Source organism: Canis lupus, chromosome 31 (genome assembly GCF_011100685.1).
Source record: "Canis lupus familiaris isolate Mischka breed German Shepherd chromosome 31, alternate assembly UU_Cfam_GSD_1.0, whole genome shotgun sequence".
Lineage (NCBI taxonomy): Eukaryota > Metazoa > Chordata > Mammalia > Carnivora > Canidae > Canis > Canis lupus.
Genome location: NC_049252.1, coordinates 12279035 through 12295114, shown reverse-complemented (window position 1 = coordinate 12295114; position 16080 = coordinate 12279035). Strand labels below are relative to the sequence as shown.

Sequence of the window (16080 nt, the reverse complement as noted above, 5' to 3'; positions counted from 1 at the left end):
GGTAGGTTTTATTTTTTCTCCTTCATATACATGTATTTTTAGTGTTCATTAAAAAAATCTTTCTTGGGTTTGCCTGTCATATCTGCCAACGTAAAGTTTAAAGATAGGATATTAATATAACCTATTTTAGTTTCTTAAATAAATTTTTTCTTGTAAAATCTCATGAGAGTTACAAAACTTATGAGGCCTACATTTGTTCATTTATAATTTTTTTTCCTGCCTCCTCCTTACTTTTACTCTCTTTTGTTGTCTTTTACACACACACCCCCGGGCCCATAAACCAAATGTTGTGGATGATTCTGTTACCTTTGCAATGAAATCACTTAGCAGTATATGTCATATAAGCAAAGTCTCTTCCTTATTATATTTATGAAGAGACCATTGAGTATCTTTAAATAGACACGGGCTCTAATAAAATCATTCTTGAAGTTATGGACATGCAAGTAGGTACACTGATAAGCCATTGCATCACAGCATTTTGTAAAATACTCCAGTTTTAAAATATATTGCTTGCCAATCTCTCAAGAAGTCTGATTCTTAATAGTGTGTTGACATTTAGATATTTTTAACCAAATATACTCAAGTAGTGTTAAACATCTGGCAACATTCCTAAGTAATACATATATAAAATTTAAAAAGCAAACAAACTATACGTTGGTGATTCAAAAATAATGTGGTTGTCTTTTTGCTAAAAGAAAATGAATCAGGCTAATACTAACTTTAAATGATTTTAACTTTAAGAAGTCTATTTATTAGGTGGCAGTAATATTTTACATTATACCCTAATATCTATAGTCTTAGTGAGCTGTACTGTATCCAAGCACCTTGCCTCCTTTTGTTTCTTTTCTAAGAAATTTCTCAATTAAATTCTGTTCTTTATTATAGAAATATGAAAAGGCATGATTTGGGAAAGGTAGGAAGGATTGTTAATGATTTCTCCTGCTTCAGTTATTTAAAGGAAAGAAAAGGAAGTTATCTGAAGAAATTCGGCTCACTTAGTTCCCTGAAGAGTTTTAATAGTAGGATCTGAGTAAATTCAGGCTTTAGATAGTCTCAGAATTCCTTCTTTCTTCAGCATTTCATTTTTTGCTAGAACGATGGAAGGTATTACAACTGAGTGCTTCTGGAAGCAGCATCTCAGGAAATACTCTTTGATTTACAGATTCATCTTATTAAAAAATAGGTTTCTATTAGAAGGTCTTCCTCCCTGTTTCATAATGGTGATGTTTATACAATTTAAAAAAAAATTAATGAAAAATAACCACATTGACTTAGAATTTTCTGAAAGCAATTATTCATCTTCCCTTCAAATCTATCCTAAATTTATTTCCTGCCCACTTTTCTACAGGATGATGTGATTACCTATTGTGTACACAGTTACATTTACACATATTATAGTAACTACATTTTTTTTTTAAGATTTTATTTATTTATTTGACAGAAAGCAAGAGAGCACAAGCAAGGGAGATGGAGAAGCACGCTCCCCGCTGAGCAGGGAGCCCAATGCAGGGCTCGATCCCAGGACGCTGGGATCCTGACCTGAGCCAAAGACAGGCACTTAACCTACTGAGCCACCCAAGTGTCCCAGAAACCACATTTTCTGAACTAAGAAATTGGTACAAGTACCTTGACACATTTTTCTAAATTAATGATTTTTATTTTAAAACCTTATAAAACTTTTTCAAATCATGTATAATATTTGAATTTATTTATACTTATAATAGCGAAGTCACACAAAAAGAAATAGCATGGGTGGGGAAAAGGAGTATTTTCTGTGAGGAACACCTTAGAAACAGAGTTACGGGTTCACCTGTAACCTGTCTTCTGCTTCTGTTAGGAATGGACCACACATTAAAAGTTCTACATACAGCAAATGAGTGAAGATTTAAAAATGGATACATTAAGCCTCTGATAGACTTGATGAGCATCTAGAGAATCACTCTCTTCTGTTTCCAATAGGTCATGATAAAAATGAAGCCTGTGATTATACTTCAGTATTTATGAATATGACTAAGACTGTCACACTTTGCATAGGCCTACAAGATACTTGTCAGTGCTTCCATTTCTTTAAAAACAGAAATCCCACGGATTACTTATGGAATATGTAATGTTTCAAGAACGATGTCAGAAGTGAACCTAATCTGTAGTATTCAACCCTGCATCTAGCTCATCACATGAGTCCATGTCATGTGCATCTCTCTCTTTTTTTTTTCTGCACTTTTACTTTTTCCTTCATAAGCTCCCAGTAATGTAAGAAAGCTAATTCTAGCTCCCATATAGAGCTATGTCACTATAAAAGAGACTTAGCATCCTTATTGTTACTATGTGGAAAGTGCTCATGAAAATTCAGAAACTCAAAAAAAAAAAAAAAGAAAGAAAGAAAGAAAGAAAAAATAAAGAAGAAAAGAAAGAAGAAAGAAAAAGAAAGAAAGAAAAGAAAGAGAATAAAGAAAGGAAGAGAAGAAAAAAGAAGAAATAAAGAAATAAAGAAGAAGCTAAAAAAGAAAGAAAGAAAGAAAAGAAAAAGAAAGAGGAATAAAAGGGAAGGTAAGGAGGCGAGAGAGAGAGCTCTCACTCCCTCCCTCCCTCTACCTCCTCACTACTCCCTACCTCCCTCCATCCCTCCCCTCCCCATCCCTCCATCCATCCCTCCAGACTAACTACCTCCAATCAGACCTCCCATCCTCTCACCCTACCCTCCCTCCTCCCTCCCTCTCCCTCCCTCCTCCATCCCCTCCCTCCCTCCCTCCTCTCCCTCACTCCAATCCCTCCATCCATCCTGCCTCCCCTTTCTTTCTTTCTTCCTTATCTCTCTCTCCCCTCCCTCCTCTCATCCACCATCCTCAATCCTCCCTCACTCCATCCCCTCCCTCCCTCCCTCCCTCCTCCCTCCCCCTCCCTCCCTCCCGCCCTCATCCCTCACCTCCCTTCTCCCTCCCTCCCATCTCCACGAAAATTCAGAAACTCGGTGTGCTTTGGAAGACAGTTATATAACACCAAAGTATTTTCTTTAATTGATTTGATCACTTTAACAATATGGGTTAATTTATAGGACTTCCGGTAGCGATTTCCAATTTAATAGGAATGGCAAACTATGTTACTAAAGAGGTGGCTATAATGCATATATACGTATGTACGTTATGTTTTACATACATATACGCACACACATATATAGACTTACAAATACTAGATTCTTTTGCTTCTTGGTATCGTAACATAATATTAGTTATGCCTCTTCTTAACTTTTTTATTTTTATTTTCAGAACACCGCTGTTGGCATTTAATTGGAAACAAAAGATGAAGAAGGAGAAGCAGTGTATTCACTAAGGATTCTATCCGCCCGCCGCCGCAGACCTGTGTATTAAGGAATTCTGCTGCTGCTTCTTGTGGAGTTGATCAGCTCTGTGGTCAAACTACTTTGGAATCTGCCTGCCTTTCCTCTTGTCACAGGGAACCCTGGTTGGAATGTAACCGTGCATCTCTGTCTGATGACTATGGAAGGTGATAAACTGACACTCACTTATTAAAATTACATCTCACTCACCCACAGAAAACCATTCTTTAACGTGAATAGAAACCAAGCCCTTGTGAACACTTCTATTGAACATGACTCATGGAGAAGAGCTTGGCTCTGATGTGCACCAGGATTCTATTGTTTTAACTTACCTAGAAGGATTACTAATGCATCAGGCAGCAGAGGGCTCAGGTACTGCCGTTGACAAAAAGTCTGCTGGGCATAATGAAGAAGATCAGAACTTTAACATTTCTGGTAATGCATTTCCCGCCTGTCAAAGTAATGGTCCAGTTCTCAATACACATTCATATCAGGGATCTGGCATGCTGCACCTCAAAAAAGCCAGGCTCTTGCAGTCTTCTGAGGACTGGAATGCCGCGAAGCGGAAGAGGCTGTCTGATTCCATCGTAAATTTAAACGTGAAGAAGGAAGCTTTGCTGGCTGGCATGGTTGACAATGTGCCTAAAGGCAAACAAGATAGCACATTACTGGCCTCTTTGCTTCAGTCATTCAGCTCCAGGCTGCAGACCGTTGCTCTGTCGCAACAAATTAGGCAGAGCCTCAAGGAGCAAGGATATGCACTCGGTCATGATTCTTTAAAAGTGGAGAAAGATTTAAGGTGCTATGGTGTTGCATCAAGTCACTTAAAAACTTTGTTGAAGAAAAGTAAAGCTAAAGATCAAAAGCCTGATACCAATCTTCCTGACGTAAGTAAAAACCTCATCAGAGACAGGTTCGTAGAGTCACCACATCATGTTGGACAAAGTGGAACAAAAGTCATGAGCGAACCGTTGTCATGTGCTGCCAGGTTACAGGCTGTTGCAAGCATGGTGGAAAAGAGGGCTAGTCCAGCCACTTCACCCAAACCTAGTGTTGCTTGTAGCCAGTTAGCGTTACTCCTTTCAAGTGAAGCCCATTTGCAGCAGTATTCTCGAGAACACGCTTTAAAAACGCAAAATGCGAATCAGGCAGCAAGTGAAAGACTTGCCGCCATGGCCAGATTACAAGAAAATGGCCAGAAGGAGGTTGGCAGTTTCCAGCTCTCAAAAGGAATGTCAAGCCATCTCAATGGTCAGGCGAGAACATCATCGAGCAAGCTAATGGCGAGCAAAAATACAGCGTTTCAGAACCCGATGGGTGTTGTTCCTTCTTCCCCCAAAAATGCAGGCTATAAGAACTCACTGGAAAGAAACCATCTAAAACAAGCTGCTAATAATAGTTTGCTTTTACATCTTCTGAAGAGCCAGACCATACCAAAGCCGATGAATGGACATAATCACAGTGAGAGAGGAAGCATCTTTGAGGATAGTAGTACCCCTACAACCATCGATGAGTACTCGGATAACAACCCTAGTTTTACAGATGATAGCAGTGGTGACGAAAGTTCCTATTCCAACTGTGTTCCCATAGACTTGTCTTGCAAACATCGAATTGAGAAACCAGAACCTGACCAGCCTGTTTCTCTTGATAATTTAACCCAGTCCTTGCTAAACACTTGGGATCCCAAAGTCCCCACTGTAGACGTCAAAGAAGATCAAGATACCTCAAAGAATTCTAAGCTCAATTCGCACCAGAAAGTGACTCTTCTTCAGTTGCTACTTGGCCATAAGAATGAAGAAAGTGTAGAAAGAAACAGCAGCCCCCAGGAAGTACACGGCGATGTGACCAAGTTCGGTAGCCAGAACTTCGCGAGGACTTCCGTAATAGAGAGCCCCAGTACGAGCAGGACTACCCCCGTGAGCACTCCTCCTTTACTTTCCTCCACAAAAGCAGAGTCTCCCATCAACCTTTCCCAACACTCTCTGGTCATCAAGTGGAATCCCCCACCGTTCGCCTGCGGCTCCCAGGCTGAAAAGCCAGCGACCTCCGCGTCGAACCCCCTGATGGACCTTACAAAGAGCAAAGACCCGCTGGGAGAGAAGCCGGCCCACAGCGAGGGCGCACAGAACTCCGCGACCTTCAGTGCCAGCAAGCTGCTGCAGAACCTGGCTCAGTGCGGAGTGCAGGCGTCCGCCCCGGGAGAGGAGCAGCGGCCTAGCAAGCAGCTGCTGAGCGTGAACGCGGACCGGCCCCTGGGCATGGTGGAGAGGCTGAGTAGCCCTCTGCTCTCAAACAAAACCAACGCGGCGGAAGACAACAGGGCGTTCGGCAGTCCAGCGGCAGGCCCCGAGGCGGGACTTTCTGGCTCCGAGATCGAGAATCTGCTGGAGAGGCGCACTGTCCTCCAGCTGCTCCTGGGGAACCCCAACAAAGGGAAGGGCGACAAGAAAGACAAGACTCCTCTGAGAGATGAAAGTGCTCAGGAACACGCGGACAGGGCTTTAAGCGAACAGATACTGACGGTGAAAATAAAATCCGAGCCCTGCGATGACCCGCGCAGCCCCAGTCCGAGCGTGCGCCTGAGCCCCGACGCCAGGGGCGCCCCGTTCCCAGGGGCGGCGCCTCCCGCGCAGAGGAGCGCGCCCGACGGTCTCAAGGCGGAGCCCGTTTCACCGCAGGATTTCTCCTTCTCCAAGAACGGCCTGTTGAGTCGGCTGCTGAGGCAGAACCAGGAGAGTTACCTGGCGGAGGAGGGGGACGGCAGCCGCAGGAGCGGGGAGCTGGCGCTCCTGGAGGCCAGGACCCTCTGCGTGGTCCCCAAGAAGAGGAAGCTTTATAGCGAGCCCTTGGAAAACCCGTTTAAAAGGATGAGGAACAGCGTAGCTGACGCCGCCGACAGCCACGGCGCCCCGGAGGGGCTGTACGGGCCCCCGCTGAGCCAGCAGGAGCTGAAATGCAGCAGAAGTGATCTTGAGTTCAAATTCCCCGGCAGCCAGGGCCCCGCGGGCGACGCCGAGCACCGCGCGTGGGCCCGAGAGAGCAAGAGCTTCAACGTCCTCAAGCAGCTGCTCCTGTCGGAAAACTGCGTCCGGGATCTGTCCCAGCACAGGAGCGGCTCCGCCGGGGAGGGCAGGAGGAAGGGACACCGAGGCGCGGCGGGCGGCGGCAAGCCCGAGCTGAGCATTCCGGCCCTCGACGGGCTGCTGTACGGCCCCGCGCAGCCCGGCGGCTGCGGGGACAGCAGGACGGGCCCCGGCCCCCGCCCGGGCCCCGGCCCCGGCCCCCGCCCCCGCCCCTGCCCCTGCCCGGCGCGCGCCCCGCCCAGCCCCCCCTTCCCCGAGCCCGGGGGCTGCGCGGGCTCCAGGCCGGAGCCGGGGCCAGCGAACGGCTGTGCGGGCGGCGCCGGCGACAAGGGCCCCATTAAGTGGGTCATCGCCGACGCGGACAGGAACGGGTACGAGAGGGACTGCCCGCGGCTGACCAAAACCAACCCCATCCTCTACTACATGCTGCAGAAAGGGGGCGGCCCCGTCGCCGGCCGGGACACGCAGGACAAGGACGCGTGGGGGGAGCCCTCCTCCGCGGAGAGCGTCGCGCAGGTCACGGTCAAGGAAGAGTTCCTCCCCGCGGCGGAAACCAGGGCGGCCGGCTTCAGCCTGAGAGGCCCCTACAGCAGCCCCCCGGGGAGGAGCGCCCCTCGCCCGCACAGCGCGAACGGGGAGGGGTACGGACTGCTGGGAAACGTGCTGGCCATAAAGAAAGAAGCCGAGTGAAATGTACCCGCCATCCAGCTCCCGATCTTCTCTTTCCTTGTCTTTTCTTTTCTTTTCTTTTTTTTTTTTTTTTTTTTTTTTTTTTGCAAACTGCTTAGTATGAACTTGCGACCTGTATAAATAAGAGCATGATTTGAGAAAAGCATGGTATAACTGAAACTTTTTTCATTTCGAGAAGTATTGGTTGCTGGTGATGTCTAAATATGCACACTACTTTTTTGCTTTACGTTAGATGTCATGAGGAAACTACTGAACTAGCAAATTGGTTGTTTAACACTCTGTATGCACCAAACAACAACTGTGAGTAGCCTATGAATGAAAAATCTTTTATAATCCAGTAATAGGCGTAAATTAAAATGTAAATCTCCATCCATAGTGGATTAATGCATTTTGCTGCCTTTATTAGGGTACTTTATTTTGCTTTTCAGACGTCGGCCTACATAACACATTTGTTTTTAAATCCAAATTGTTCAATGACTCTTTAAATATTAATCGTTGAATTAAAAAAAAGAACCTAATTCACTTCTCATTATCCGATTCAGAAATAAATTAGAAAAAATAGGCTTACATTTTTCACTTTTGCTAAAAAAAAAAAAAAAAGAAGAAGAAGAAGAAGACGTATTTATTTTTAACTCTTGGAAGGGGTTTTGTGGTTCCCAATGTGTCTGCCCCACCCCAGTCCTTTTCAATATGTATTTCTTTAAACCTTGTACTACTTAGTAAAAATTGATTACAATTGATGGAAGTTTGATAGATCCTTAAAAAAAGGCAGATTTCCATTTTTGTATTTTAGCTACTTTACTAAATTAATATTCCTCCTTTTACAGAATTAGGAAAGTTAACCATTTACCTTCAGGTGGTTTCCTGAATAGTTGACTATTTAAGAAGTTGTTTTTAACAGAAGCAAAATGGCTTTTCTTTGGACAATTTTCACCATCTCTTGTAAAAGTTACTTCTCACCATTTCTGTGGTACCTGTGAGTCTTACGACCAGGGTTTCTTAAAAGCTGGACTCAGACCACCTGCATTAGAATCATCTGGAGCACTTGTTTTAAAATGCAGATTCCTAGGCAGCATCTCAGATCTACAGATCAAGAATCTCTGCTAAGTGGACCTGGGAATCTCCCAGCTGCATCTTAACACACTTCCTAGATGTTTCTTCTGCACACTCAAGTTTGAGAACCATTGCTTATGACTTTTCTCAGAACACAGGACTGTAAAAAACAAACAAACAAAAAACCAAACTACTTGATGCCTATATTTTCCCCAATACAGTTATACATCAACTCAAAATTTGCAATATTGTAGTTCATATATAACCGTTATGTCTTTGGAAATCGGGTTCAGAATACTTTTTATGACAAAAAAAAAAATTGGGTGGAGGGGACAACTTTCATATCTGGCTCAACATCTCAGGAAAATCTGTGATTATTTGTGTGTTCTAATGAGTAACATCTACTTAATTAGCCTTAGGGATGGAATAACAGGGCCACTTACCAAACTCAGGTGATTCCAGGATGGTTTGGAAACTTCTCCTGAATACATCCTTAGTTTCTATTAAAATCATTGTCCTAAGAACATTGCTGACCAAGACAAAAATATTTCTCTCAAACCCAAGAAAGGCACTCAACTCAGATTGACTAAAGAGAAAAGTACAGAGGGCACATATACATGACAAAGTTGCACACAGTCCCTCCATTGGTCCTACTCTTTTAAAATTGCAATTAAGACATAAACATTGATGTTCTCTTGGAAGAACTTCTTATCGAGCCACATGGGGTTTTGATCTTGAAACAAGTCCCTATGTTTTAAGTTCAGCTTTCACAGTCCACAGTTTGTTCACCAGATAATACTTTTGTTTTTAAAAGTGAACCAGGTTTGCAACTGACCTATCAAAAAATTGTTATATAATCAACTATTAATTAGAAGGAAATCTATTTGAAGTTGTTCTACTTGAAGTTGTTTCTAAGATTTTTTATATTAAAAATGGGCGTTATTTCCTATATGATCTAAAACCCTAAATGATTATTTTTTTCTCAAAATGATTTGTAAATAGTTACTGGATATATTATAAAACAATAGTCAGGAGTGAATATTATGCTACATCATGGAGAGATGAAGGCGTATGCTTATTCTGAAGTGAAAATCCCACTGGCCAGTGAATATATTCTATTCCATCCCATATTGACTCTGTGACAATCTTATTGTCTCCACCATATAAATAAGTTTTTAAGCAAGTCATTTTTTTTTTTCCTGCCATTGTGAAAGGTCTGCAGCCTTAGAGGTATGCTAGAAAAATTGTTGGTATTCCCCTTTGGTCGGGGGAAAATGGGCTTTCACAAGGGAGTGAAATTTAGGTCAGGGAAAAGAGTATCAAGGGCCAGCATTGCTATCTTTTTGTTTGTTTCTTTGATTGGTTGGTTGTTTTTGTTGTTGTCATTGTTAACAGTTAAAGGAATGAGGATATGTAATACGTAGATAAACATGACCAGAAGAATGATGTTCTGATTTACTAGAGAATGTCCCCAGTTTGACTTTAGGGTGATTTTAAAGAACAGTCAGAAAGGGCATACATCCATAACTTCACTTTGTTTATGCATATGTAGTTACAAGACGCGCATACACACGTTTTCAAGGACTATTTTAGATATCTAGACAATTTCTTCCCGATGAAGTCGTTTGTGAAAGGGTACTACAGCTCTCATTGACATCAGTAAGGTAGCATTACCTGTTTATTCTCTGGTACGTGTTACAGAAGAGTAAACTGGTGAGAGTATATATTTTATATATATATATATATAATATGTATATATATATATTGACTTGTTACATGAAGATGTTAAAATCAGTTTTTAAAGGTGATGTAAATAGTGATTTCCTTAATGAAAAATACATATTTTGTATTGTTCTAATGCAACAGAAAAGCCTTTTAACCTCTTCAGTTTCTGTATATTCCATGTATAAGTGTAAATATAATCAGACAGGTTTAAAAATTGTGCATGATGTATACAGTTGCAAGTCTGGACAAATGTATAGAATAAACCTTTTATTTAAGTTGTGATTACCTGCTGCATGAAAAGTGCATGGGGGACCCTGTGCATCTGTGCATTTGGCAAAATGTCTTAACAAGTCAGATCAGATGTTCATCCCAACATGACAGTATTCCATTTCTGGATATGACTTCTGTGGTTTAAGCTTTGTGAAAGAATGTGCTTTGAATCCAAGGGTCTTAAAACTTTTTAAAATCAAGTCAACCACTTTTCAACATTAAGAGTTCACACAACTACTTTCATGAATTTTTTAATCCCATTGAAAATGTAATATTATACCAGGAGTATTCCAGTCTGCTGGAATACAGGGACATTACCGTTCATATGAATTTTGGGGTTTACACAACCAATTTTAATGCTATCGGCTTAGTAATATAATTTGTCATTTTTATTAGAAATTTAATTTCTTCATGTGATATCATGAAACTGTACATACTGCGGTGTGAATTTTTTTTGTTTTGTTTTTTAATCTTTTAGTGTTTACTTCCTGCAGTGAATTTGAATAAATGAGAAAAAATGCATTGTCTATGGTTTCAAATGACTGTTATTTTGTGGGTTTTCTCTGGTTTTTAGGTCTTCCATAAATATAAAACTCTCTGGTCATGGAAATAGCAAGTCTTCAAGACTGCTTTACCCTTCTCAGGAAAAGAAGGAAAATGAAAAGAGAAGAAAAAGAAGGTGGCCATGAGTTAATGTATCTAGAGGCAGGGCAATTGAAGCATAGCTCAAAAAGACAACCAGCCTACCTAGCCTCACTTCTGTTATTTGGTGTGTAACTGAATGATCACTGGAGATTTTCAAAGTGGGAAGAATTTGTGAGTGTTCAGAAATAAAGATTTGATAAATTTTACTAGGTTTTCATCCAGTTTTCACTGAGTGTTATGTTCATTTTAAATTTTAAAAAAGGGCACCTGGGTGGCTCAGTCTGTTAAGTGTCTGACTCTTGATTTCGGCTCAGGTCATCATCTCGGGGTCATGGGATCTAGCCAGCCCCAGGTTGGACTCTGTGCTCAGCAGGGACTTTGCTCAAGATTCTCTCCCTTGCCCTCTGCCTCTCCCCCCACTCCTCCCCCCCACCTGCTTGATCTCACTCGCTCTTTCTCTCTCTTTAAAAATACATAAGTATTTTAAAAACAGAAAATAAAGGTCTTCAGTCATCTCCCCAAAATGAACATATATGTGTGTGTACCCACACATCTATATGTAAATATATATGTATATAGTAATTAGTAGTTAACCATGCTAAGCAAAATATGTAATAAGTAATGGAGACCAATTTATTTAGGAAAAAAGGAATTCTTGTAACCAATGGCCTGGGAACTTGTATTTTTACATATATATTATTAATGATAATTTAGGAGGAAGGCATTTTCCCAAAATGAAGGTCTATTTTCTGGCACTAAAATAAGTCTGTAATGAAAATTCTGCAGCTACTATCCCAACGTTTATAAGTATTGTCTAAAAAAATAACTGAGGAGCAGAATGCATTCAGCTATTCTGTTATTAAAATATTGAAGTTACACTTTGTGATAATATATGGATACCATCGTTAGCATCAAAAGATGGATGCACAACCATGTTTTGTTTTATTTATTGATTTATACTGTGAAAATACATAACAAGACCATTGAGTAATTGCCTAGTAAGGGTTTCTTTTATTTTAGTTTATTTTTATTTTTATTGTTTTAGTTTGGTTGTTTATTTAAGTAATCTCTACATTACTCTACATCCAGCATGGGGCTTGAACTCGTCACCCCCACGTTCGAGAGTCTGCATGCTCTTCCAACTGAGCCGGCCAGGCACCCCCCAAGGGATTTTTAAGAAGAGAACAACAACTTAGTTGTTCACTTCACTACAAGATAGGGCCAATGACTTAAACATGGAGAGTCTTTATTAATCAGAATTTTTTCTACCACTGGTATCAGTAAACTGTGACCTATTTGGTTATTTAAAAAAAAAAAAAAAAAAGTAGGTTTTAAATGTTTGTTACTAAGCATGTCACTTTTTGTTTATTCCATGAAACTTAGAGGACCTGGTAAGGGTTGGTGGAGGGATCTATTACAGTACAGTAATATTTACAACATCTTAAAGATGTTCATCGATAAGTTAAAGACTCCTGCTCTGAAAAACCAAAATTAATGTACTCCTTGTTTTTACCAGAATAATTGGAAATAAAATTCAAGTCTTATAAATGTCAGTCCTGAGGAAGTGCTGCCGCACTTGAGAGGTCCTCTCTGAGTGTCTAACAAGCAATATGTAAACTCGAATTTTAAAATAGTGTACTTCTGCAGTCCGGCGCAGCAAGAGGATTTTTGAGCCATTCCAAGCAGTCTTTTTACAGCCTTTTCATTTTCACAAATACCTAGACAAATTCTATTTTCCAGCCTTTGCTTTTACTAAGTTTCATTGGTAGGTGCTCTAAACTTTGACAAAAGTCTGTGACCATTTTGGACTGTTTTACTCATTTTTGCTGATACAACATTCACCTGTGAAATCACTTCTGGAAAAGGAAGTGGCCTACCACGTCTGGATGTTGTAGCCTGTGTTTTTCAAAAACCATCAACAGGATCACAGAGGAGAGCCAGAGTGCGAATACATTGTCTGAGGTTATCTTTTCCCTTAGCTAATGAATAAGAAATGATAATTTAAGGATATAGTAGTTAGATGATTTTCTCCAAAAACCACAGCTTTCCCTAAAGACTGGAAAGGTTGCCTGTGGCAGCCATTACAGGTAATCATTTGATAAGCACCGGGCAAATCCTTGTAAGACTGTTAGCACCCCATTGGGTGTGCCAGCTAGCCTTGCTACATCCCCTGGTGTGCCTTCTGACTTCTGGCCCGGCCTGCATTTTCACATTTTTAGCTCATTCTCTCATCATCCTAACACCTTTCTGCCCATCATCACAGAACATTCCAATGTTCATACCTTCCCAAGAAGAATTCTCTATTTACTGAGCACATCTGCCTTCTTGGCCTCAGTGCCGGCAGTCATATGACACTGTCTGCCTAAAATACCTCCCACCTTTGCCCTCTTGTCCCCATTCCCAGATTTGTAAACTTATACTTCGCTTTAAAACTTCACAAGTATTACCTCCTCAAAGAAGCCCTCCCTCTGTGATTCCTCTGGGGCAAAGTGTGCTGTTCGGGCCTGTGTAATCCCATAATGCTTTATGTGGACTCCCTCGAGGCAATCATTAGCTAACAACATACCTTGTATTCCTTCTGAAGGCAAGAAGTGTATGTCCTAAATCTTACATGCAAGTCCCAATCCTGATGCATAGCAGTTAACTCAGTAACACGGATGCCTCGTCAGGAAATGAATGAAAGGCAATCTCTTCTTACACAAAAAATGAAAGGCTGCCTCCCCTCGCCAGTCTGGGACATGAACAAAGTAATTTATGTGGTAGGGACACATCCATTCCCCTGAAGCAATGGCCAGCCTCCTCAGCCACCTCTGGCCCTAGACCGTGTTTGTGGTCCAGCCCACGCATCCTCCCTTCTGCTTTCTCTAGTCTATGGAAATGCAGTCTACTAGGAAATTCCTGATACTTAGAGGAGCTGGTTCTTGAAAGCAGAATGGAAACTGCGGTTTTGCCAGTAAAAGGCTAATCACCTGCTTGCTGTACCCCATCTTCCTACAAATAACAGTGAGCATCTTAGAAGTTGTGCCTTTTAGCAAAGAAGCTCTCGACCCTTCCAAACACCACCTCTGTGCTGAGATAGGCCCGAGGCAAGCATTCGTGGCTTCTCCCGCCACCAATCATGAATGTGTTTATGTTCCAGAGGGTTACATTTGTCCGAACTATCCAGGCAGGACATGCTGTCTTGATGAGTTTGGTACGACTAACTCCTTGATGGTGAGACCCTCACCAGGGTAGGAGCTAGAATTATTAGAATAGAATAAGCTATTTCAGATTCTCAAGGGAATCTGGGCCCCTGAGGTGAGAATATGCAAGAAACTAGTGCCACATATGAACTAGTCCCCTAAAATGAATATTCCTTCATCAGAGGACTTTGATGACAGTAACATAGCTATAAAACCAAATCACCAGGTTTTAAGAGTATTAGAAAAGTAATAGGTACAGTGATTTGTTAGGTGTGGAATAAAAGTGTGTTAAATTGATGTGAAAGCAGAAACATCTCATGTGTGGAACTGGACAGACAGATGTCATTTCCTTTTATTCTGATATAAAGTTAAAGTAATAAACATGTTCATTTTTAATTATTGCATTCTATTCAGAAAAACTGCATTTCCTGTTCCCAGCCCCAAGAGAAGAAATAAGGCCTTTGTGGAAATCATGCTCGTTATATGCCTAAATGGCCTTAAGGATTAGCAAAATAGTATTAAAGATAAAGTGATCACAAGAAAGTTATACTCCAGGACTTTCTTTTGCTCCAAATTGAAGCTGTTTGTAATGGGAGGAAGGTTCTAAGAAGCCAAGGGTCTTAGAATAGTCAAAGTACAACTTTCTAAAATAATGACGACATTGATGCCAGTAGGTGAATGGCATCATATAGGATTTAGAGGCTTCTTTTTCTCCTCCTCCTCCTCCTCCTCCTCCTCCTCCTCCTCCTCCTCCTCCTCCTCCTCCTCCTCCTCCTCCTCCTCCTTCTTCTTCTTCTTCTTCTTCTTCTTCTTCTTCTTCTTCATGATTTTATCTATTTCTTCATTAGAGACACAGAGAGAGAGGCAGAGAATGAGGGAGAAGTAGGCTCCCTGTAGGGAGCTTGATGTGGGACTTGATCCCAGGACCCCAGAATGACAACCTGAGCCAGGCAGATGCTCAACCACTGAGCCACCCAGGAATCCCTAAAGGCTGTTTCTGATCACCAAGTGAACTCACTCAAGCAGTAATATAGGCCAGAGCATCCTATTTATATTTATCAGATTGCTTTCTCAATCTCTCTCTTTCCCCCCTCTCTCTTTCTTTCTCTCCTTTTCTTTCTAAATATATGATAGATTTATAGAGGTATAATTCGCATACAGTATAATTCACCCATTTAAAGTATATAATTCAAGAAAAAATAAATAAATAATAAAGTATATAATTCAATGGTTTTTAGTATATTCATAGAGTTATTATAATCTCTAGAAACATTTTCCTCACTCCCAAAAGAAACTCCATTTCTTTCTATTGTCTTAGATAACTACTAAATCCAGTTGCTGTCTCTGTAAGTTTATATATCCTGAACATTTCATATAAATGGAATTATATATGATCTTTTGTGGATGGCTTCTTTCACTTAGCTTAATGTTTTCAAGGTTTATTCATGTTGTTGCATGTATCAGTACATCAATATTTTTTATTGATTAATCATTTCCCATTTTATGTATGCCACATTTTACTTACCCATTTATCAGTTAATGGACATTTGGGTTGTTTTCGTGTTTGTCTATAATGAATAATTGGGGATCCCTGGATGGCGCAGCGGTTTGGCGCCTGCCTTTGGCCCAGGGCGCGATCCTGGAGACCCGGGATCGAATCCCACATCGGGCTCCCGGTGCATGGAGCCTGCTTCTCCCTCTGCCTGTGTCTCTGCCTCTCTCTCTCTCTCTCTTTCTCTCTCTCTCTCTCTCTGTGACTATCATAAATAAATAAAAATTTAAAAAAATAATATATTTATAATGAATAATTGTGCTATGATCTTTGTTATTATTTCAAAAAGAAAATGGACAACCAACTAAAATTTGGTTTGGATATTGCCATGTATGCACTAGGACAGTACAGAGTTAGTCAACTGCCAATGTGAGGGTTTATTTCTGGACTCTCAATTCTGTTTCTATTGATGTATATGATTATGTTATGCAGTACCACACTTTCTTGATTACTGTAGCTTTGTAGTCATTTTTCAAACCAGGAAATGTGAGCTCTCCAAATTTGTTCTTCTTTTTCAAGATCGTTCTGGCTATTGTTGGTTTTGTA

The 16080-nt window shown here is 41.1% G+C and overlaps 1 protein-coding gene across 7 annotated transcripts in view; it reads left to right on the top strand.

The window, feature by feature from the left end:
- The window catches only part of NRIP1 (nuclear receptor interacting protein 1), a 99972-nt gene extending 89290 nt beyond the window's left edge, over positions 1-10682 (top strand). For all 7 annotated transcript variants that reach the window (XM_038581243.1, XM_038581240.1, XM_038581244.1 and 4 more), the window contains one exon: positions 3264-10682. In XM_038581243.1, coding sequence (XP_038437171.1) covers positions 3607-7107 — 3501 coding nt within the window. In that variant the 5' untranslated portion in view covers positions 3264-3606 and the 3' untranslated portion in view covers positions 7108-10682. The remainder of the gene's footprint in view (positions 1-3263) is intronic.
- The last annotated feature ends 5398 nt before the right edge of the window (positions 10683-16080 follow it).